Consider the following 24,021-nt stretch of genomic DNA (forward strand, 5'->3'; position numbering starts at 1 on the left):
CCATGGTGCTGGGGTGCCAGGATGCAGCTGTCCACCCCACAGCCACCATCTTAGCTGCACCACTGGGAGGCCAGTCCAGCTCTGAGTTGGCACTCCCAGCTGGTTTCCAGTCTGAGGGACAGGATTGTTCCCAGTGACGGGCAGGACCCTGGGGGACACCTGCCTCTCCCACTCCTGGCTCCCTCAGCTCCAAGTTCCTCCTGCCTGTGGAGATGGTTCCAGCTGACCCTATGGAAGGAAGGGCCTTGTCGGAGACTCACCCTGGTGGTCGGTACCCTCCTTAGGCAATGACTGTAAAGTGCATCTAAGGAGGATGCTCACCGGGCGCGCAGCTGGCTCTCAAAGTGGACTTCCTGCCACTAAGCCCCCTGCTCCTCTGCCCTTCCCAGAGGACTTCTAGTAGGAATAGAAATTTATGGCTCATTGGGCCTTAGAACCTAAAGCTGCCAGTCGAAGCTGATTTTTTTTTGGGGGGGGGGGAAAGTACTGGGAATTGAACTCAGGGGCACTCAACCACTGAGCCACATCCCAAGCCCTATTTTGAATTTTTTTTGAGACAGGATCTTCACTGAGTTGCTTAGTGCTGAGGTCAGCTTTGAACTCGTGATCCTCCTGCCTCAACCTCCTGAGCCATTGGGATTTCAGGCGTGAGCCACTGCACCTGGCTAGGTTTTTTCCCTTTCCAAGGAAGGAAAGGTTTGTCCAGACAAGGTCTGAATGCCCCTTTGCTGAGGGCCATTACCAAGTAGGAATGACGCATCGAAATTTCCTTGCCAAGCGTACCCCATGCTGCTTAAAGGACATTCGATGGGACATTGCATGCATGCTTTAATAAGGTGACCTTGCTCAAGGACCAAGGCGGATCCGGGTTTAGAGCTGATCAGGTTTGAGGAAGTAACCGGCTCCTTGAGTTTAAGGCGTTGCCAGTTTAAGATAATGGGTTTTAGGGAAGTTAGAGGTTGAAGGTTATTGCTGGGATTAGGGTGTTCCTGCTGCTTGTTCCCGTTGAGTTCTCGTGAGATTAAAATGGGATTTGGAGTAGGTGAATTGGGCGGGAGACGGCAGAACGCGATTGCCCCTGGACCTGTGTGGAGGCGGTGTGAGAGCAGGAATAAAGAATTGCTGTTTGAATCTACAAAGTGTGGGGTGGCTCGTGATTCTGGTGCCAAGCCGAGACATTGGCACCCCTTATTTGGGGGATGGCGTAGTTTGTCTTTGGCACGGTGGATAGAACACAGAGCCTGCTAGGCCTGTGCTCTGCCCCTGAGCATCAACCCCTGCCATTTAAAATGTTTTTTTTTTTTTTAAATTCTGAGACAGGGTCTCACTAAGTTCCCGAGGCTGGCCTCGAACATGCCGCACTCCTGCCTCAGCCTCCCAAGTAGCTGAATTACAAGTGTGTACCACCCCACCTGGCTTTTATAACCTCCATCTCAATGCCCGACATTTTCATACTTAATTAACATTTAATTCTGATTAGAGTAGTGTTCCATGGGGCACTTTCTAATGTGTCTTATATTTTGAGGTCTTACAAGGTGCTCCTCAAACAAAGAATCCCCGGATCTGCTAGGAACTGAATTGTCTTATTGAAGATGTTTCCAGTATGTCCCCGTGTAGGGAGGCTCTGGGAATCTGACCACCAAACACCTGCTGTGGATTCAGAGTAGCAGCAGGCTCCAGATTTATGTATTTGCAGAAGATTTTCTGGTACCGCCTGTTCACTTCCTGGAGAACTCTTATCTCTCTGGGCACGGATTTCTTACCATCCTTACTTTCTAAATCAGTGTAGGACTCAAAAGGCAACCTGCCCTTGGAGTGTGATGGCAAGGGGGGCAGGCAGGAGAGCTGAACTGTGGCCCAAGGGCCACTCCTGCGCTGGCTGGGCTAAGAAACTGACCTGTCCAAGAGACAAGGTCCACTGCACCTGTCATGTGCACCTGCAGTCTCACCAGGAACATGCCCTTGGCATTCCTTGTGAGTCACTAGTTCCAAGCCAGGAAAAACTCACAGCCAGCTGTAGGTTATTCAAGAGAAAAAAAAAATGTAGACATATATACATAGAAACAGCAAATTCGGCAAAAATTTTATCAATCTGGGGTCAATTTGCATAGAGTAGATGGGAATTATTTGCATTTTTTCCATGTTTTATGTAAATCTGCAAGGATCTCAAAGAGTTGAAGATGAAGAAAAAAGAAAATATCTTAATTTGAGCGGGTCCATTTTTATGTTAAATTTTTCCTGTTACCGCTTTTGGTGGGGGAAGTGGGGTACCAAAGTATGAGAGCTGGAGTCGCAGCCTGTGCAGGAGGGTTCTGTTCTTTTCAGAAAGCACAAGTGAGTGCTGTGTTACCCTGGTGAGAAACCTGACCTCTCTGACTCTCAGTGTGTGCCACGGTGAAGGGAGCGAACACACCTCCTCTCTCCTGGCTCATGATTTTTGGGAAGACTCGGTGAGATCATGAGAGGCTAAGGAATCTGTGAATTATAAGGAACAACGTAACTTAGAAAATACTGCTTACCAAAAACAAGTCCCGGATAAAGAACTTGGCTCTTGTGACTTTAGGGTCTTCTCCTGCATCTGGTGTCGCTGCGGAAATTAAGAATGGAGATTTAAGTGGTGAAAGAGACAAGTGGGTGGAAACCAAGGAGGAACCGGAGCTGGGCTGCCCTGGTTACCGCGTCCATCACGCCAACAGAAGGCTCTTTCCTTCTCCCCCAGATCACTGACACGTCGTTCTTGGGCCTCTGACAAGGCCATTCTTTGGCAGTGCTGTGGCCTGAAAGTGTGTGTCCCTCCCAAGTTCTCTCAAAGCTCAAAAGGTCGGTCCTTTGGAAGGCCATTAGGTCAGGTGGGCTCGAGACTCAGGGAGGTTGGGCACACCTTCCACTGTGTGAGGATTCAGTCAGAAGCACCAACTGTGAAGCAGAGACCCCAAATATGCTGCTTCCCAGCCTCCAGTAGAGGGAGCTAGAAATTCCTGATGTTTATAAACCTCACAGTCTCAGGTATCTTGTCATAGCAGCCAAAATGGGCTGAGGGAGGTAGAAACTCTCCACTCAGATAAAACGGGTGCACCTCCGTGCATGCTGACCACAGCTCCAGAGCCGGCTCTGCCCGCAGGCCTGCTCGGACAGGAAGACTGGCAGCCCTGGGCCTTCTGAGGTGAGGGTTGGCACCGGCTGCTGGTGTGACTGCAGCTGGCATCCATCAGCCCTGCTCTGAGGGGCAGAGGGAGGGGGGCTGCAGCAAGCACTCTGGCCCCGGGTCCTCCTGAGACCGTCTGCGGTCCTGGGACTGGCCTCCCATTTTCTGCACGAGGGACATCTGTTCTCCTGCGACTCAGGCTGCGCAGGTGGGCTCACCACTCTGCCTTCTCTACTGAGGGTCCGTGAGGACATGGCCACTCTCCTGGGAGCGGGATGGCAGGCCTGCTCTCCAGACCCGCCAGGCTTGGCTGGAGGGAGGGCTGGGCAGGCCATGTCGGTGCGACAGGCAGAGAGGGCAGCACCCCCAGCTCTCAGCCCAGCTGTGTGGGGCATCACTGAGAGCTTCCAATCCCACGTGACCCTAGGCACTGGGGGTGCAGCGCGGTGGAGCGCTGCCCAGCAGGCCGGATGCGCAGAAGGAAGCCCTCCCTATGTCTGCGGCCCTGGTTCCTTCTCATGGCCACAGTTCAGGGCGTGGAGGAGGAGGTGACGCCAGGGACAGGTGGGTGCCCTGGGAGGTCCAGGGGGATGTGACGCAGTGCCCTGGTGTGGCTGTCACTGGGCCTGAGCCACTGGCCCTGTCCATCCCCTGGCTGGGGCGGGTTGGCCTTGGCTTGCGAGGCAGTTAAGCCAGTGGCCACAGTGCCCCTTAGATAAGTGTGATGGCGGTGGGGGTTACAGGAAGATGGCTTGGCAGAATTTCAGGGAATGTTCTGGAAGGATACAGGAGGCCAGGGAAGAAGCTGTGGCAGTCTCCGAGACAAGGAGAGTGAGGACCTGGACCAAGGACGTGAGGGCAGAAGGAAGGAAGAAGCTGATTTGGAGGTGGCTCTACCCAGCTCGGCCACCTCCCAGACCCAGAGGCCAGGGCTGAGGTGGGTGGCACCAGGAGAGGTGAAGGCCTAGCTGGCTGGGAGGGGGGCAAGGCCAGCAGCACGGGGCACCAGCAGCCCTATGGGTCCCCTGAGGCAGCTGCCCGGCCCGCTGTGAGCTTCAGCAAGGAGAGGAGGAATGCTTGCTGGTGAAGGAGAGCCGGGGCGGCCCTGCAGGCCGAGGCCCCAGGCCACTTCCAGGGCTATTCACCCTGCAAGGAGGCCTCGAGCTCCTGCCCTTGGCCAGCACATCGGGGTGGTTCAGGTCTTGCTATGACTGTGCTAGTCAGGGGCTCTGCCGTTATGGGGAAGAGAAAATTGAACACAAAGAGCAGGAAAGTTAATTACAAATCCCCAATTTCCTTCCCCTCTTCACTGATGATAGAAAATAAATCCCCCAAACCTGAGCTGGTCAGCAGGCGAGTCCCTTTCATTTGGCTTCATCTAGTTTGGGCTTCGGATATTGAGAAATGATGTCATTCTGCCTGTGACAAACCACCCGGGTGCCTGCTGACACTGAAGCACAGTGACCAGCCCTTCCTGGTGACCTTCCTGCCTGGGCGCTCAGCCCTGCCGGCTCAGGTGGACGGATGGCCCCCCAGGGCGTAGCCAAGGGCAGCACAGGGAGGCTGGCAGAGCCGGCTGTGGGCCAGGGTTCAAGGAGTGTGCTGCCCACGCAGGCCCCCTGTGTGTGGCCTTGAGCAAGCTGCCACCTCTGTCAGCCTCACATTCCGTGGTAAAATAATAGGAAGCACCACCTCAGCTCCCAGGAAGGAGGAAGGCTCCCAGCCACACAGACCCCAAGGCAGAACTTACTCAGGCAGTGACACATTCATACCCCCCCAATGGTCCTTTCATTTTTTTTGGGGGGGGGTACTGGAGATTGAACTCAGAAGCACTCAATCATGGAGCCACACCCCCAGCCCTATTTTGTATTTTATTTAAAGACAGGGTCTCACTGAGTTGCTTAGGGCCTCACCATTGCTGAGGCTGGCTTTGAACTTGTGATCCTCCTGCCTCAGCCTCCCAAGCCACTGGGATAACAGGCTGCACCACTGCCCAATGGCCCTTCCCTGTGTTGCTCGGGAGTGTGAACCATTTACAAGTGGATCCTAAGCCAGACAAGCGTCCTGAGATGCCTCAAAACAAAAGCTTTTTGAGCATCAACATGACACAAGTGGAGTATTACACGTCTGACCTCAAGTGACAGTAACAGCTAGAACACAGGTGTGCTACAAACCTGCAACCTCACCTCAATCCACGGTGTAAGGTGGACATGAAGCCATGAGTTCCACAGTCAGACCCGGGCCCATCTCATGATGGAGGAGCAAACATCCCCAAATCATGAAGCCCCTGTGGTCTGAAGCACCTCTGTCCTGTCCCTGGATAAGGGTGCTGAGCCTGTGTGCCAGCACTTCAGATGGCGCTAGAGGAGAGGGCTAATGGGGACTGGTGGACGTCTTAGTTCAGGAGGTGTTTGAATGACTGGACCAGAGAAGTCGTCACTCCTCCGTCACAAGGACCTGCTGGAGCCTTACCGTCTTCGGGGACGGTGTAGTTGGCGTACTCTGGGAAATAGTCTTCGATCTTCGATTTCCCCGCTAGGACTTTTTCCGCCAGCATGTCCTGTTTGTTCAGGAACAGGATGATGGAGATGGTCCGCAGCCACCTGGAGAGCAGGAGACACAGACTTCACCTGTGCTGGGTGAGAAAGCTCCGGGCAGGGCTGTCGCCCAGAGGCAGAGCGCTCGCCTGGCACAGGCCAGCCCTGGGGTCACCCAAACATTAAAAAACATTGTGTCTTCCTGGAAATGTACAGGATTCATTTTTTTAAAAAATTTACTTATTAATTTTTTTGGTACTGGAGTTTGAACCTGGGACACTTGACCACTGAGCCACATTCCCAGTCCCTTTTTTATTTTGAGACAGGGTCTTGTTAAGTTGCCCAGGCTGACCTGGAACTCACAATCCTCCTGCCTCAGTCTCCCGAGTTGCTAGGATGACAGGGGTGTGCCACCGTGCCCAGTGATGTTCAGGAGCTACAACTGTTTGGTACACCAGTACCCCCTTCCAGCTGTAAGCCAGGATAAACACTGGGAGTTAGTGGAGCAGTTCAGCATTTTCCAATTCAGCTTCACTGGGGACATAAATTTACTGGTACCAAAACCAAGATTCATTCATTAAACAGAGACAGTAGGATTTTTGTGGTATGATTTCCTAATAAAGGGTCAGAAGACTGACACTGGAAGAATCATTAACAACAGCAACAACAACATATCACGACTCATTAGCTCAAGGCAGAGCCTGGTGTGCCCCTCACCGGGTCTCCTCTGGAGCAGTGGCCTCCTGGGGCCAGGATGTCCATCAGATCTGACTCCCTGAATCTCTACCACCAGCTCAGTAGAGGGCGGGGACATCTGGAGGGGTCTGTTCTCTCCGCCTCATGAAACAGGAACTGAGAACTGGCTCACAAAGAGTCTAGCAAACCAAGGAATCAGTACCGCCTTGGGGGCCCTTGCTTCCCAGCTTACTGGTCAGCCCACAGTCATCTATTATAAACTAAAGCACAGGCCAGGCATGTGGTGCAGCCCACAACCCCCACCACTTGGGAGGCTGAGGCCTGAGGATTCAAATTTGGGACAAGGCTTAGCTATTCATCTAGACCCTATCTTGGATTAAAAATCTTTTTAAAAGGCCTGGGGATATAGCTCAGTGGTAAAGCACGCCCCCCCCCCCAGAGGGGGCAGTCCCCAGGACCACACACACACACACACACACACACACAACAAAACCCCCAACCACTTCCACCACAAATGGAAATGGTGCATAGCTTCTTCCAGTTATAAACTACATAAGCTTTATAAAAAGGTTATTTTGAGAGTATTTTTCTATTATCTTAGATTAGCCTTAATTAAGATAATAACTTATCATCTTAAATTACAGAAAAATATTCAGAAAACACTCAAATGTAATTACACCAGAGAAAATTACTATTAAACTGATCATCTTTTTACACCCAGGTTGACTCTCATATATATTTATAAAATAAGAACATTTTTTTTTCAAAACCACTTATTTTTGTTGTCTAGGTGCTGAGGGGGGCACCCCTGTGCATGCCAGGCCAGTGCTCTGTCTCTCCGCTGGTTCTGTGCCTGCTCCAAACTGCAGTACTGTGTCCTTCCTCCCGGGGGTGAGCAGCGGTGAACTTACAGCCACTCCAAAGCAGAGGCAGGGTTGGCATTTAGTGGCCCGATTTCTTTCCCATTAACTTCTTAGACCACAAAACTGAAGACAGTGTTGGACACTTGATAGAGATACTTTTCCAATGATCCAAGCCTTTTGCAGGGCTAACTTATATTCCCTGGGCTCCTTGGAGACACATCTCAATGCCATGTGAGTAAGCAGTGCCTGGGTGCTGGCACCCTGGCCACAATCACCTCGGCCACTCTGCAGTTGGTAGAATCAGCCTGGCCGCGGCTGTGGTTTTGCGATGCAAGGGCTTTTAGACACCCTCAGTTACCTGTAGGTGCCTTTTTTTTTTTTTTAAACTGTGGATTGAACCCAGGAGTGCTCTACCACTAACCACACCCCCAGCTCTTTTTATTTATTTTGAGACAGGGTCTCCCTAAGTTGCTGAGCCTGGTCTCAAACTTGCCATCATCCTCCTGCCTCAGCCTCCTGAGCCACTGAGATTACCGTCACCACAATCTGCAAGTGGCCAGCAAATGTTCTAAGCTGGATTCCTAAAAAATTTAAGCATAGAACAAAATCAATTTTGAACCCCAGATGTAATCTCAGGATTTCAAAACAGGTCTGAAAACTGTCTTGACAAAGCACATTCTCTGTTTCATTAGAGCACTTCCCTCATTGTCCACACACTAGATGGGTGAGGGAGGCCCTTCTTAGGATGGTTCGGGGCCGATCAGTGAGGACAGAGTATGTTTCTGGGGGAACAAACATGAACGCGTTCTTCCTAAGAGAAGACACGCAGTCCGGTGTGAGACTGCGTGGACCCCGCGTGACCTGTTGTTCCAGATGCTTTCAAACAGGTCCAGGGACTCTCGGAGCCGGTTGGTGTTGTTGTCCTCCCGGATCACCATGTTGTAACTGCTGCAGGCCGCCACGTAGATGATGGCCGTGACGTCTACATGGGGAACAGAGGAAAGGGAAGCCTGTGGTTAGACAGAGGCAGTGGTCTGGGGTCAGGGTCAAGCACACGCCTGGTAGCAGCTCAGGCCAGGGACCCGGATGTCCACTGACCACTGCTTGCGTGGTGTCTGGTGTCAGTGCACACCTCACGGGTTGCCCCAGAGAGAGGTCACTTTGGGATGCTTAAGTTCTTTGTGAGATTTGTGTTTCAGGAAGAAGCACAATGATCTGATAAAAAATGCTGCAGTTTGGCTGGGCACAGTGGTGCCCGCCTGCCCCAGAGGCTCCGGAGGCTGAGGCAGGAGGATGGCAAGTTCAAAGACAGCCTCAGCAACTGAGGGAGGCCCTAAGCAACTCAGTGAGGCCCCGTCTGTAAATAAAATATAAAAGAGGGCTGGGGATGGGGCTCAGTGGTTGAGTGCCCCTGAGTTCAATCCCTGGTACCAAAAAAAAAAAAAAAAAGGCAGTAGTTTGCGTCCTAGGTAGGGGAGGATATCCCACTCAACGCAGTCACACGGGGCTTGCTGAGCTGGCCCTCTACCGGGTCCTGAGGTTCGTGAAAATCACCGTTGAAACACTGGATCCATTTCCTTCTCTCGTCCCTCTGGCCACCGACGTCGAACATGCTGTGGGGAGCAAGGGGAGACTGTTGGGGGCAGCAGGAACCCGGGCGCGCCCACCTTCCTCCTCTGCTGTCAGAATGTCCCCATTCACAAAGCTGCATCTGCCTCATCAGGGCCACGCGTGGGGCTGCCAGCTCTGTCCCTCCTCTGTGGCCCTGCACAGTGGAGGCTCAGGGAGGGCTCAGACAGGCAGCAGCCTGCAGTGTGCAGGGGCACAGAGTAGGTGCCTTATAAATGCAGTGGTTTCTAGTTCACACCACATCCTACGCAGACGTGGGGGCCTCTCTGAGTACATGCCAAGTGCCCACCCAGGGCAGCTCAGGTGACCTGTCCTGGCTCTCAGACATGGTCTCTCTCCTCCCCTGGACAAGGGAGAAAGGCTCCCTGCCCTCCCAGCTGTGTCTATGTCCCTCTGGGCCACTGGAGGCCTCTTCCTGGGCCTGCAGTGGGTCTGGTCCCCTCCTGCATCAGTCCAGATCCCTGGGCCGCCCAGGTCTCCCTCGGGGGCCTCCCCTGCAGCTCTCCAGGTGGCACCCGCCCCTCCCCAGCATCTCTCCTGCAGCACCCCTCCTCCACACCCCCCAGGCTCCTGGCTAAGCCAGACTTGGGCTCTGGGACCACGCAGTCTGTACCAGCTGGCCCGGCAGGCTCATCAGCGACCCTACAGATTTCAACCTGGTTTGCCTTAGCACGTGCTAAGGTGCTTGATGAGCAGCCAAGCCGCAGAGCAGAACACTGTTCAGCAAACCCTGCTGCAGTGGGACGTCTCCTTGTTAGTAAGTCCCCATGCCCGGGACCTGCTGCGGTGTGGGTCACTCCATGACTGTACAGCTGGACCTAGCCGGGCTTTGTCCAGCCCACACGGCCTGACCATGTCCTGCTGGGTTCTCCAGAAATGCAGAGGAAGTACACATGCCTGCCGTGGAAAGTTCTGGGCATCGTGGGAGTCCCGCTCAGGGCCCTCACTACTGACTTGCCACTGAGGTGACGTGGGCAGGGGACAGGAGCATGTTCTCAAGTGCTGAGCCGCACAGCAGATGTAGCAGAAGCTCCAAGGAGCCAGTGTGCTGGGATTTGAAGGCTGCTTTGACAGATCTGTAGGGTTTGCTTAGCCAGGCAGCATCCAGCAGGGCTTGGAGGACTGGGTGAGCAAAGGCACTGTGGCAGGGGAGCTGGGTGAACTTTGAGGACAGTGACCTGGTACAACCTGGTGAGGTAGAAGACTGGCCAGGCCTATCCAGGTGGTCTGGGTGGGAAATATGAGGGGACTAGGATGGGCAGTGCAAACGGCTTTGTGGATGGAGAATCAACTGAGGGTCTCAGGGGAGGAAAACAAAGAAATGGGTTCATTCAGTGAAGTTTGTGCATGGACAGCGGGAAGAGCCCCCCCAGGGGTGTGGACAGGGGGAAGTGCCCTTCAGGGGAGTGGACAGGGGGAAGAGCCCCTCAGCAGGATGGACAGCAGAAAGTGTCCTCCCAGTGTGGGGGGGGGACAGGGGGAAATGCTCCTCAGGGGGTGGTACAAAAGAGGTTGCTGGCTTCAGTTCTCAAATTCCTGATTTAATCCAAGGGCCAGTCAAACCTGCGACCGGCTGAAATGTCCCTTTCCTTTAGGGGAACACTTCAGAATACTACTACTTGAAAGTAGGTGGTAAAATGCAAGATGCCCACCCTGGCTTGAGATCAGATTTCACCCAACAGCCTCACCTGAAAGGGTCAGTCTCTCGTTCAGGCCCCTCCAGCCCCAGGGCTGGGTCCTGGGACCCCGCCCTCCACCCCACCTGAGGCTCCCCTCTGAACAGCATACTCACTGAAAATTCACTTTGTCCACTTGGAATCGTGTCTCGAAAATTCCCGATGTCAGCACCCTGCACCTGAGGAGGTCCTGGGAGCAAGGAGAGAGAAGCCAGCTCAGCCCTGCCCTGCTGTGACCACGGTGACCAACCCTTTCAAAGGACAACTTCTACTGTAAAAAAGCAGCAATAGCTAAAGACTCAGATGAACGCTCTGTCTTATCCTCCAGGGAAAATCCACAGTGAATATATAGATTTGGTCCCCAAGACTTGAGAACTGTGCTTTTCTTTTCTGTCTTTTTTTTTTTTTTTTTTGGTACTGGGGATTGAACTCAGGGGCACTCAACCACTGAGCCACATCCCAGCCCTATTTTGTATTTTATTTAGAGACAGGGTCTCACTGAGTTGCTTAGCACCTCACTTTCACTGAGGCTGGCTTTGAACTCCTGCCTCAGCCTCCTCTTTTTTTCAAAAAACGTTCCCAGTGAACATCTTGCGACTGCTTTGCCCCTGACAACTGAGTCACAGCACTCGCCTCTGGGGAGAGCACCTCTGCTCCTGTTCAGCTCTGGGTGAAGAATACTTTCAGAGAGAAAGTAACTCTGCATTCACAAACCAGGGACCAGAAGACTAGAATCGATTATAGATTTGCTCTCTTCCTTGAATATCTCTTTTCTCTAAGATCTCAGATGACATGGTCCCCAGGGGATGGAAAGCCAGGGGGTTTCACTAAGGGGACATCTCTGCTTCCCAGGCAACCTCAGGGTCTTAAGCTCCACCTTTGTGATGCTGATGAAGTGGTCACTGTGCTGCCATTCTAGACCGAGAGAGGTGGTCCTGCCGTTTTACACCAGGAGGAGTGTTTAGGACGGGACTAAGGGATCCGCCTGAGGCTAGGAAGCCCAGAAGGCTGTCAGATCATTGTAAGCTCTTGGAATTGGCTTCAGGGAGAGAGGGACCTTAAGGGAGAGAGAGGACCTCAGGCTTCCAGGAAGGGGAGAGGAGGGAGCCTCCAGGGGCCCAAGGCTCAGGCCCCAGGGATGCAGCTCTGGGGGGGGGGGCTGAATAGATCCCCTCCTATCCTCCTTGGGGCGCACCAGCTCTGGAAGGCCTGGTGGCTGTGGAATTGAGCCGCCTGGGCACTCGTCTCTGCACATGCCTGAAGCCTCTGTGCCTACAGTTTGCTCAATCCAAGGGAGACCGTGGGGCACAGGTGCAGTGTCCTATGGGACCCTGCTGGGCCCAAAGCAGAGAGGCCCCGTCCACAAAGAGGAGTTGAAGCCTGGCTTTCCTGCTGCCTGGGCTTCTTTCCAAGCCCGGGAGCAGGGGCTCAGGCTTGGTGACAGGCTGAGGACACTGGCATGCACAGTGAGCGTGCAGCAGGCATCTGAAGGATTTTTTTTTCTTAACCTGTTTTAAAACGGTCACTGAGTCTCTGGGAAGTTGGCCGCAGGCTTGCACAGGGTGCTGCTTGCCTACCTGGTCAGTGGGAGTGTAGTCCACCAGGCTGACACTGTCGATTCTCTCCAAGAAGCTGCAAGAAAAGCCGTGTTCGCTCAGCAGCAGGTTCTGATGCCTGTCCCCTGGGTTGGGGACACATGCTCAGGGCAGAACAAAGTGAAAAACCAGCCTCTACCTCAGAGCAAAGCCTGTCCAAGGACTGACCTTTGTCCTTGGAAAGCCCCACAGAGCACTCCTAGGCACATTCCCACCCTGCGAAGTGGTTTATCTAAAAATAACAGGAGAGATCTGCTGCCCCAGGTGTCCCTGACTCAGTCAGGCTAGGTGGGAATCCATAGCAACCCCCTAGCAGCCACCAATCAGCATGAGACAGGGAAATACCTGGGATGCCAGATGACCCTCCCAGTAGTTTATGGTGGTTGATAACGTGTTGGGAAACCATGTAGTTCAGCACATACACCCCTCTTGGCTTAAACCAATCAGTTCAAACGAATCCCCCTCTTGTAGTAACCAATCACCCCTACCCAACTTGTTCCCGCCAGTGAATGTGCTAATCATGTTTTAGAGTTGTTATTTGATTTTCCCGCCGGTGTGTGATGATTTGCTAAGAGAGGCTATGATGTATGTGAAGTCCCTGCCTTCTCCAAAGAATGTATAAAACTGCTGCAAACCCTGGGCTCGGAGCCTCTCAGCGTCACCAGTTGCTGTGTGCACGCAGAGGACCGAGCTAGCTCGCAATAAACACCTCTTTGCTGCTTGCATCAATCTTGGGTCTCTGGTGGTCTTTTGGGAGTCCCGAATTCGAGCATAACAAAAGCACACGAGGACGGGGTGGGCTGAGAGCTGAGGTCACCGCCCACCTTCCTTCCAGGAATGCATCCTGGATAATGCTACTGTCTGGCCGAAGAGCAAAGGCCTGATTCTGGTGTGAGTGTGTGTGTGTGTGTGTGTGTGTGTGTGTGTGTGTCTTGGGGATGAACCTGGCTTCCCACAGGCAGGGGCAAGCACTCTGCCCCTGAGCTAAAATTCTAAAAATTTTGAGAAAGGGATTTCCTAAATTGCTGAGGCTGACCTTGAACTTGGGATCCTCCCACTTCAGCCTCCCCAACAGCTGGGGTTACAGGTGTGCACCACCATGCCTGTCTTTTCTCTTCATTTTAACCTCTACCTTCCCTCTTTCTTCTTCCCCAGTCCTACAGGGTTGGGGAAAGGGCCAACTGGAAAATGAGGAAATGGGGGGCCTCCTTTCCAAAGAGAAGACAGTAGAAGTCATCGTGATGTAAATAAAACAGGGAAGTTGAGAGATGACCAAAGCCTGTGTGGGAGGAGAGTTATATTGTGCCCGTAGAGACACTGCAGAGCTAGGACCCAGGTGACAGGGCAGTGAGAAGCTGGTGGCCTCTTGAGAATGGTAGTGTGGATCCTTGTAGCTGCCTGCCTTCCTGGCTGGAGGAGGGAGGGTCTGCCCCAGCTGAGGCCGGTTTGAGAATAAGAGAGGAGGTTGGCTCAGTGGCGCTGGCCTCCAAGGTGGCCATGGTATCGAGCACGAGGGCAGGACGCCCGAGTCCCCCCCCCCAGGAGGGAACATGAACAAAATCTGCAAGTGGGAGAAGTCCCTGCCTGTGGCGGGCGCTCAGGCCTGGGGCTGACAGCAGCTGCTCCCCAAGCCCTGGTGCTGTCAGCATTGACCCAGAGGGCCCTGCTGACTTGACACAGGCACCTGGGGCTGAGCACTCCAGGCAGACTCAGCTCCTTGGAGAAGGGAGCAAGGCCGAAATTAAACCTGGCACCCAGGATGCAGGGTGTAGGAAGCAATTGACTTAAAATGGATGCACTGGGGCGGAGGCGCCCGGGAGAAAGTATTCAGATGGTAATAACCTGTATGAGCAGAAACAGTTGAGAGAGGTTGACAAAAAGCACATCTGAGGTTCTGCTCCAGAACGCAATTAAACACTGCCTTCCAGAGGAAGTGGTGGGAGAACCGTGCTGAGCCACTGTCCTGAGATGCTGGTGGGTCTCCCCCCACCTCCAGGGCAGGCATTGGGCTGCCTCCAGTTTGGCCGCCTGGCTCACGTCCAGGGCTCCCACAGAATGACCTCACTGGGGGCTCCTGAGGTTACATACAGAGGTGAGCTACAAAGGGGACTTGAAGTCACATAGTCTTGCACATGACCACATTTGAAAGGGTTATAACATTGTCTCCTTAAAAATGCCACTGCACTCTATGAAGAAAAATTAAGGAAATCTAAGAATTCCTCTTGCAAACCTTTGACTACAGACTACACACAGAGCTTCAAAACATCATCAAACTGTGAAAAGTCACTTCTGCAGGAATGGAGGTGCGCACGTGCAGTCCAGCAGCTCAGGAGGCTGGGGCAGGAGGATTGCAAGTTGGAGGCCAGCCTGTGAAACTTAGTGAGACTCTGTCTCACAATAAAAGAAAAAAGCTGTGTGTGGAGCTCAGTGGTAGAGGACCCTTGAGTTCAATCTTCAGTAACCACACCCTCCCCCCAAAAGTCACCTGCATTGTTGAGAATGTAGACAATGTACCTTTTTCTCCTTTTCCCTTTGAAACCTCAGATTACATCCCCATGGAACTCTCTCCACCTGGCACTGAGGCACACTCTGTTTAACAGAGTGCACAGCCTTTCATTGTGATTCACCCCCTTCTTAGAAGTGGCGATAGGAGACACATGAAGCATGTGAGCTACACTCATCTTTTTTTTTTTCCTTTAAAGGCACAAAATGCAAAACCAAACCAAACCAAACCAAACAAAAAATTGCAAAACATTCCTATATTGTCCAGGCTGGTTATTGAACTCCCAGGCTCAAGTGATCCCCCTGCCTCAGCCTCCAGAATAGCTGGGGTTACTGGTCTGAGCCACTGCCCACCTTGCACCAATCTTTTTTTTTTTTTAAATACATATTTTTAGATGTAGATGGACACAGTACCTTTATTTATTTTTTATGTGGTGCCAGGGATCACACCCAGTGCCTCGTGCATGCACGGTAAGTGCTCTACCACTGAGCCCCAGCCCCCTTACACCAATCTTAAGTGTTCAGTTTGATCTTTTTTCACACCCATGTCCATATTTCCTTTTATGTGCATGTCTCATCTAGTATTAGTGATGCTTAAGGGCAGACACTAAGTTTTTTAATCTCTAGAGAGAAGTGTCACGTAGCTGGTGCCTGATACATTTTGGTCTGGTCTTTCACCATGTCCCATCATTCTGAATAAACACCACTGACCTGTTTGTCCTGAGACTGTTCTGGTAAGAGACAGACTGCCAGCCCCAAGGAGAGGGACAAACATTTCCATCTGGACCAGTGCCGTGAAGGGCAAGACACAGGGCTCCCAGCACCATACCCGGGGCTCTGCCTGTGCTCACCACGGCTGTTCCCTGCATCCACTGTTGCCATCAGGGAGCTCCCGGCACTGTCAAGAGAGCACCCCAGGGAGGCACACTTGCCCTGGTGCACCAGGAGCTCACGGCATCAGGTGCCAGGCCAGAGCAGACCCTGTGTGCTCCTGCTTCTGGTGGAATGACATCTAGCTGTGCAAAGGTGGATTTCGGGAAACCAGGCAGGCATTTGCTAATGGATTAAAATCAGTTGGTTGTTTACAAACATTACAGAGGTCTGTTCATCAGTTTGTTCAACGTCCCTGGCTTCTCACTTTTGTTAATGGTACCAAAGATTCGAACTTGACTTTTGGCTACAGAAACACCCTCCAGGTGGTGCTTGTGTACTGCAGATGGACGGAACCCCTCACTTCAGCTCTTAGTGGGACGAGCTGACCCTGATACCACGGGCAGTAAACAAGATTGTCAAATGGACAGTGTGCAGACCTTGTGGTAGGTCCTGTCGAAAGGCATACAGGGTGGCCTGAGGCTTGCTCTGTTAGGAAACTAGCTTTAGTTAGAAAGGTCTTGGCAGATACATCTGGGTTGCTGTATTCAAATAAGTCAAAATTGAAGGAAAGTTAAGTTTGTGTATCTGTTTAACTCTATGTCTCTCCCCATTCTTTTTTTTTTGGGAAATTGAATCCAGGGGCGCTTTACCACCAAGCTACGTTCACAGCCCTTCTTATTTATTTTTGAAACAGGTGTTGCTAAGTTGCCAGGCTGGTCTTAATTCAGCACCAGCCTCCAGAGTTGCTGGAGTTACAGGTGTGGCGGCCACACCTGGCTTTCCTCAATAATTCAAACCTCAGGTTAGAAACTGCATTTGAAAGCAGGAAAATAAGACTAAAAATAATGTTAGTAGTTGCATGAACTGCTTTCCCTGGTGTGTTTAAATTGGACCCAGTCATAGGCTACTCATCTTTGGTCTAGAGACATTTCAACAGATGATCTTGCTGCCAGGAAGAGACAATTACTGTAAAGAAGGGATAGACAAGGCTCCGAGGAAGGTGCAAGATAATGCCATATTGATCACACAGGAGCTCAGGTGGGAAGACCAGGTTGGGGGGCGGGGGGGGGGGTCTAGTCAAACACCAGGCTTTTTGAGCAAAATCTACCTCTGGATTCTTTTTCCTTTTTTGTGTGTGTGGTGCTGGGGACTGAATGCATGCTAAGCACAGCCCTACTCTGAGCTACTTCCCAGCACATAAGCAACTTTTTAAATAGGACTCATACTCATATGCAATAACATGCAGTTTAAAACAATTTATTTAACAAAATCTCTGTGATTTACATCTTATCATTGCATCAACTCCAAAAGTGAGGAAATAATTCATGGGCCTGTAGCGGTGCTTTTGAAAATAATATTTGATTCATAAAAAATGTACATTCATATAGTATGAAATGAACATATTTTAAGAAAGTTCAAGCATATACAAGAATTGTTTAATCTTACAAAAAATATTTTAATGGGAATATCTGCACTACAAAAGTGTCTTCAACATACCAAAGAATTCAACACTAAGCTATTTTTTGAGTTCTAATTATAATTTTCCAGTCCAAAGAGGGTTTAAGACACATGCTGTACTCACACCAGGCAGGCTTTGTGAAACCAAGCGATGAGAGGACACCCGACCTGCTAAGGGCCCATGACAAAAGACTCTGGGCAATCGACAAGTGTCCCATAGAGGAGACTTCTGAACAACACCCCGTCAAATATACTTTAAAAAACTTACTATGAAGGTCAGTCCTCATCTGCCTATGCTTCTTTTTTCCTTAAACATTCATTCACACTGGAAAACATGTTATCTATGTGTACTTGGTGGTGAATCTTTCAAAGAGCTTGGAAAAGTCCCTATTTTCAGAAATACCGGAATTCTCTTAGGGAGAAATCTTCCAGTGAATGAAGAAGAATTTTAAAAACTTACAAGTATTTAACTTAGTTTAATTTAATTGCCAAGCAAAATAAGTGCAATTCTCCCTGTTCTGAGCCCAAGCAGAGTGGAGAAGGCCTGCTTTGCTCTTCAGCTAGACACACAGCCTTGGGAAATGTCGCAGCCCGGCATGCCATTCAGACCCCCAGCCCTAGCTGGCTCCCCTTCCCACACTTCCAGTTGGCCGGAGGAACATGCCTTGTTTGCATGGCTAAGTCAAACATTACAACTTGTATTTTTAAGGTTTTTAAAGTTGTTACTTTAAGACAAATAACAAATGAAAATAATTAGAACTTAAAATAATTAGAACTAATTTTATTTCATTTTTGGTTGTTAAAATAAAAATGAAACCTATAAACATACAGTCCCAAGGTTTCCCCAGACCAATCAGCTGTTCTTTGGCAATGTTAGGTGTGTAAAATGACTATCATGCTAATTAACATACTTTAAGGAGAAGTCTGATTAAAGTGATGACATCGTGAAATAACTAGGAAACTGTCAAACATTACATCTAAGTCCTTTAAAAAACTCTCTGTAAATAGAAAATATAAATGAACAAATTTATTTTTCCCAATAAATTAACTTTTGTGGCATTTTTTCCAGTTACACAAACTCCATTATCACATGAAAATTTATAGAATGTAAACAGCAAGAGAATATTATTTTAAGATCTAAGATAATTTTAGAGTAAGTTATGAGAACAAATAGTCAATTGTAGTCTTGCTTTGATGGCAAAACCCAAACAAATCAAAATCGAAAGAAAGGCTATACAGAAACAGCACTGCCGACTGAACGAAGTGTTTATAGCTGTGTAATCAAAATAATCATCCCCTTCTTTAATTCTCACGGACCACCTGTCACTCCGTGTGCCACCAAACACGCGACACACGCACACACACACACTTGGCCTCGCATGGGACCCTCCTCGGTAGGCAGCGTCACCGAGGGGCCGAGATCCACGCCCACCACTCAACCAGTTCTGTTAAAAGGCGGCTATAAAAATACACGTCACCACGAGCGGCAGCTGCAGGGCGGAGGCGGCCTCGCGGGCCTGTCCGCGGGCCTCCTGCGGCAGCCTCCGGCCCGTCACACCTGGTCGCGCAGGCGGGCCAGTCTCTGCGACAGCTCGTCCTGCTCGGCCGAGGCCACGCTGGTGCCCACGGAGCCGGTCTGGCCCTGCGGCAGCTCCATGTTGAGGTCGAGGCCCGCCTCGTCTGCCATCTCCTGGAGCAGCAGGTCCACCTGGTTCTGGGGAGTGGTCAGCGTCGTCGTGCTGCTCATCGTGTCCTCCATCTGCTGCGTCTGGACGTCCAGGGTCTCGAACTGGTGCTCGAACTTGTCCATCAGCGCGGAGATCTTCTCCAGGTTCATGGTCTTCAGCGTCGCGTCCATGGACTTGACCACGCCGGCCATCGACTTGGTCACCTTGCCCATGGTCACGGCCGTCTGCACGCGGGCGGCCACGGCGTCCACGCGCGCGCTCATCCTCAGGAAGTTCACGGCCTGGTTCTTCTGGCGGATGGCGTTCTCGGCGTGGATCCGGGCCACTTCCATGTTGCCCTTCTGGATGGCCTTCTTGATCTTGGCCTTTTCGGCCTTCTCCTCCTTATCGCACTTCTTGGCACTCCTGCTCAGTTCTTTGGCGGCGAACTTCAGGTTGAACAGGTGCTTCTCCATGTTCGACATGGCGGGACGCCGCCTCGGGGTCGGCGGCCAGGGCCCGGGCTTGCGCGGAAGCGAGGCGAGGAGAGGCAGGTCCGCTCCCGGCAGCCGCTCCTTTGTTTTGGTCCTACTTCCTGCTTCCACCGCGCGCGACGCAGACGGTGACGTCAGAACTAGGCGCCGGGGCGGGGCCTGCGGGACCGGGACTGCGAGCCGAGGGAGCCAGGGGCGTGTCCTGCGTGGCGCGAGGCGCGGAGAGGAAGGGCGGGGTTACGGGTCGGAGGGCGCCGGGGGAGGGGTCTGCGTGACGCACGGTGCCTCGGGCGGGGCTGGCTGGACCGCCGACGCCCGCGCTGTGCGGGTCGCCCATTTACTGACCTGAAGCGTTAGCCCGTTTCCAACTTCACCGGAGCGGCGCTCGCAGACACTGGCGTAGGAGTACGTCCTCTGACGTAAGCGGCCACGCTCGGACCTGCACGTCAACGCAGCCAGGCGCCAGGCCTGCCGGGCTTCGGCAGAGGGTCTGGCCGGGGCTGGAGACCCGCAGGAGACCGGCGAGGTCTGCCGGTGGGAGCTCTCTGATTGACGTGGGAGCTCTCTTGATTGACGCGGGCAGCTCCGCTTTCTCAGGGGAACCTGAGACTGTGGATGAAGGCAGGGTCCGCGCTGACCCACGGTTTGCGCTGCAGAGCGCGGCGGGTGGGAAACCTCAAAACCCAGGCGCCGCCGACTTCAGCAACCATCACCCCAGGTCGGCCCGTGGCTGAGGAATAAGAAGACCTGGCTTCTGCTGACACGAGTCTGTCTTTTTGATGTTTTATAAAATACCCAAGGAACTTCAGTCACATTCCAGGTTGACAGGCAGAGGACGGCGAGGTCCGGAACCCCGCACACGGGCATGCGTCACAGCTGTCACTGGGTATCTTACCCTTTAACAGTAAATGCAGCTTTTGGATGGCAGCAGTGCGCACCGTGACTTTTCCTATTAGAAAAGCCCCTTCCACGTAGCAAGAACGAAAGGCAAGGGACGTCCAACCTGTCCAGATGACCTAGGCTGCAGGGAATACTCAGAGGATCCTGTTTACAAGTCATTTCCTCTAGAGTCTCCAGGCTTCTCCAGGCTTCCTGGGCTAGTTTCCCAGTCAGTTCAAGGGGTGCCAGTGCTGGGTGCATCCCCTTGAAGCACAGCTCTGATGATATCTCTTGCTCCAGACCCGGGCATGCAGGTTACACTCCTATGGGGCATCCTGGCTCCTTTCTTTTGCTGCCCGATGCCAGTCAAACCAGGCCGAAGCATGGAAGCTGCTAGTCGGTTGAATCACTGGACCAAGGCAGAGGATGAGACATGTTGCTCCTCCCCATGTCCTGGGTTTTCTGTCCACCACTTTGCCACCTCCTCCATGAAGCCTTCCCAGGACTCCCTCATGTCCCCTGAGTGCTGCTACTGTATTCTGGGTGGATACCACAGCACAGGGCATATGCCTGGCTCATAACAATTATACATGAGCTACTTGGACGCAAAGAATATTCTCATTTTGATTGCATGTGGACTACTGCAAGTGCTCAGAACACCCCAGGCACTGTGTGCAGTAAGGCTTTGCTGATTCCAGCTGTCACAGATAGGGGCTGGGACATGACCCTAATTAGCAGCTTAACAGATTCCCCTGCCTCAAAGCAGAACTCTTTTTCCAGAGAAAACTTCTAGAAATGTGATGTAGAAATGAGTAAGAGGGAAGAAATCTCTCTGAAGTGGGGATGGAGTGTGGAGGGCCCCTTCTCACCCTCCCCTCCTTTCAGCTCCCTGGCTCTTCTTTCAGTTTGCAAAAACAGTTTAACATACATGTTTTGTGGGGATTTTTTTTTTTTTTTTTGGTACTGGAGATTGAACCCAGAGGCACTCTACCACTGAGCACATTCCTAGCCCTTTTTATTTTTTTATTTTGAGGTAGAGTCTTACCAAGTTGCCCAGCCTGGCCTCAAACTTGCAATCTTCCCACCTCAGCCTCCTGAGTAGCTGGATTTGCTGGTGTTCACCATGCATACCTTCTTAATAACAAATTCTAATTAGGTGAGATGGTTTGGAATATAATCATGAGAGATGATGATGATTGTGACAACTACCATCTATTAAGGACTATGTGCCAGATATTGTTCTAGGTGCTTTCCACGACTTAACTCGCAGCCCCTGTGAGGTGGATACTGGTAACATTGCCAGCCTGCAGATCAGGGAAGGGAAGCACAGAGCCCAAAGGAATTTGTCCGAGACCACACATCTGGTTACGTGGCAGAAACCAGGTTCCGTGGATGTGTGAGGACCAGGAACAAAACAATGGGGCATCTGTTCCAGGTAAAGGTTAGGAAAAACAGAGGATGCTCACTTGGCCTAAAAGAAGGAGGTGACTCAGCAGCTGTCGTGTTGAGAAGAAGGAGGGTTGTGTGGACTGTAGGGACTGCAGGGTCAATGTTCGCTGCAGTGTAGCTGCTAAAAGAAGGTGCCACCACCTGAAGCTGCTCATGGAATGCCCGGGCCCCACCCTGGCTGGACAATGTACAAAGAAAGGGGCAGATTCAGAAGCCAGTCAGAGACGGGGCTGACAGACCTGGAGGAGAAGGCTCAGTCACCTTGGCCCCTGCTGTCCCTACCCTTCTAGGGAAGTATCCAAGCCCTGCCTCTAGTCCCTGCCCCCAAGGGTCCCACCTTGCTAGCAGGATCTGGAGCAGGTTTTCCCTCTGAGCTCTCCATCTCCTTGGCCCAGGATAATCTGTGACACAAGACCCTTCGCAGCTCCTCAGGGTGTCTCAACTCAGTCCTTGCCCCCAAATCTCCTCATCTCCACTTAGCCATGGCACCCCCTCCATGGGTTCTTCAGGTCAGGGTCTTAGGAACCCCCTGATGAGGCCTCACCCACATCTGTGTCTAACGCATCTCCACGTGTTTCCCATTCTCTGCCCCCCGCTGGAGGTGACAGCCTTAAGCCTGTCTTACACTCGTGTGTGTGTGTGTGTGTGTGTGTGTGTGTGTGTGTGTAAAACGAGCAAAGGGAAGATTATTTGGTGATTACTGTCAAAAGAGACTTTAGGCCTATGACAGTTAAGATTGCTCCTAAGAACCTGCAGGATCTAATATGGGGGATGAAAGTGTAGTTCAAACCACCGGATAGCCGTGGCTGTGGCTCCCGGCACCCCTAGCCAAGCAGATATTTCTCAGTGAAGAGAAGTAATGTTCTGTTAGACTGCCAACGTTTCCAGAAAGCTGTGAGTCAAACCAGTTAATTATTTTCATTATAACATGTTAGGAAATATATGCTATAATTTGGAACTTTTATTTCCCTCTTTTGAACTCATATAGATGTTTAATCTTCAGATACACAGGTAGGATATGAGATCCGATTTCATTGGGAAAGAATGAATCATTTGCTAAATCTAAAGACATTAAAAAAAAGGAGAAAATACAAAATTTAATTTTGTCCCCTGTGTTAAAATATTTCAGGAGCCTGGGCTTGGGCTGAAGCTCAGTGGTATAGCATGAGGCCAGTACTCGTGACACCCTGTGTGTTTCAGATTCTCTCAGCCACCGATTCCTCCCCACCACGACTGCACCCATGCGGCTCTGTGGGTGTCCTCGCTCTGCACAGCCCTTCCTTCCCCCAGCATGGGGCATACTGGCTCACCACTTATCCCTGTCCTTCTGCAACATAGCAGATGCTCCATGAGCTCCTGCTGAATGCGTGAATGCAGGTAAAGGAAACAGTTCTGTGTACACAGCCACTTGGTGACCATTTCAAGGACTATGTGACTACGTGTATGTGCATCATATGATACATGCATGTGTTGATATATCCCATATGTCACACACGTGTACACATGTATCTAAATTTCCTCCATATCACTGTTCTTTTCCAGTGCTAGGGATCAAACCCAGAGCCTCAGGCATGCTACAGAAGCACTGTACCCCTGAGCTGCATCCCATCATTCATCCGTCTACCATCTGTCTGCCTATCTGTCACCTTTTTATACAGGAACACGAGCTGTAATTCAAAACCCTAAGACTCCTCAAAGCTTATACAATCTCATAGTCACTACACTCAGTTTATGTTAGCATGATGTCAAGTTTAACCAATAAAAGCAAGGAAGCATCAGCAGGGAACAGAGCCGAGGCATGACAGTGGCCGGCACTGCTTTGTCGCTCCTCAGAGGCCTGGTGACTCAGTTCTGGACGGAGAAACCTGCTCCAGGAGCCCTGAAGGCCTAGTTTGGCATCTACCACTATACTAACAGAGGGATCTACTTCTCTTCCCTGAACAACTTACTGATTTGGTAAGTTTGGGATGGAATCTAAATGCCCTGCTCCTCTAAGACAGTTCAGAATTTCTTTTGGCACTGAGTAAAAGCAGTGACCCCCTGACCCTGGGCCTTCATGGTGGGCAGGCTTTATTCTGTCTTCCTTGGAATAAAGAAAAATCTGACTGGGCATGGTGGTACAAGCCTATAATCCCATCCCAATGTGGGAGGCCAAGGCAGGAGGACTGCAAGTTACAGGCCAGCCTCAGCAACTCAGTGAGACCCGTCAAAGAATAAAAAATAAAACGGGCTGGCAGTGTTGCTCAGTGGTTACAAAAAAGATACAAGACCGCTCGCCGAGGTTCCTCAGAGTGACTGAAAGCCACTTGCGCACACTTTGTTCATGTCAGACTCCACATCTGTGGAAATGGGAATCGTGAGCACTAACTAAGGAAATGTGGTAGGAAACTGGAGACCCACGTGTTACTTGGTTTGTGAAGCAGGCCACATATTTTCCTTTCTATTCCTTGCTGGCCATCTTATTATGTCCCTTTTTCCCTTTAGGAAAGCTGTTTCCCTGCAATAGCTGACAGTTGCCTGGCCATCTGTGGGCAATACCTGGTTCATCCCACCAACGG

The 24,021-nt window shown here is 51.4% G+C and overlaps 2 protein-coding genes across 5 annotated transcripts in view; both read right to left on the reverse strand.

Moving 5' to 3' along the window:
* Positions 1–24,021, reverse strand: part of Gnal (G protein subunit alpha L) — a 123,049-nt gene that overhangs the window by 6,102 nt on the left and 92,926 nt on the right. For all 4 annotated transcript variants that reach the window (XM_078030436.1, XM_078030433.1, XM_078030435.1 and 1 more), the window contains 6 exons: positions 12,124–12,178; positions 10,663–10,736; positions 8,796–8,854; positions 8,103–8,223; positions 5,618–5,748; positions 2,520–2,587 (listed from right to left, as the gene is read on the reverse strand). In XM_078030436.1, the coding sequence (XP_077886562.1) occupies positions 2,520–2,587; positions 5,618–5,748; positions 8,103–8,223; positions 8,796–8,854; positions 10,663–10,736; positions 12,124–12,178 (508 nt within the window). The remainder of the gene's footprint in view (positions 1–2,519; positions 2,588–5,617; positions 5,749–8,102; positions 8,224–8,795; positions 8,855–10,662; positions 10,737–12,123; positions 12,179–24,021) is intronic.
* Positions 16,758–19,271, reverse strand: Chmp1b (charged multivesicular body protein 1B). Its single transcript, XM_005334865.4, has one exon. The coding sequence runs from the start codon at positions 19,124–19,126 to the stop codon at positions 18,527–18,529; it is 600 nt and encodes a 199-aa protein (XP_005334922.1). The 5' UTR covers positions 19,127–19,271; the 3' UTR covers positions 16,758–18,526.

This window comes from Ictidomys tridecemlineatus, chromosome 13 (genome assembly GCF_052094955.1).
Source record: "Ictidomys tridecemlineatus isolate mIctTri1 chromosome 13, mIctTri1.hap1, whole genome shotgun sequence".
In the NCBI taxonomy this organism is placed as follows: domain Eukaryota; kingdom Metazoa; phylum Chordata; class Mammalia; order Rodentia; family Sciuridae; genus Ictidomys; species Ictidomys tridecemlineatus.

Bases quoted from the DNA above. Each gene is read 5' to 3' on its own strand.
- Chmp1b (XM_005334865.4), bottom strand. From the start codon at position 19,126: ATGTCGAACATGGAGAAGCACCTGTTCAACCTGAAGTTCGCCGCCAAA.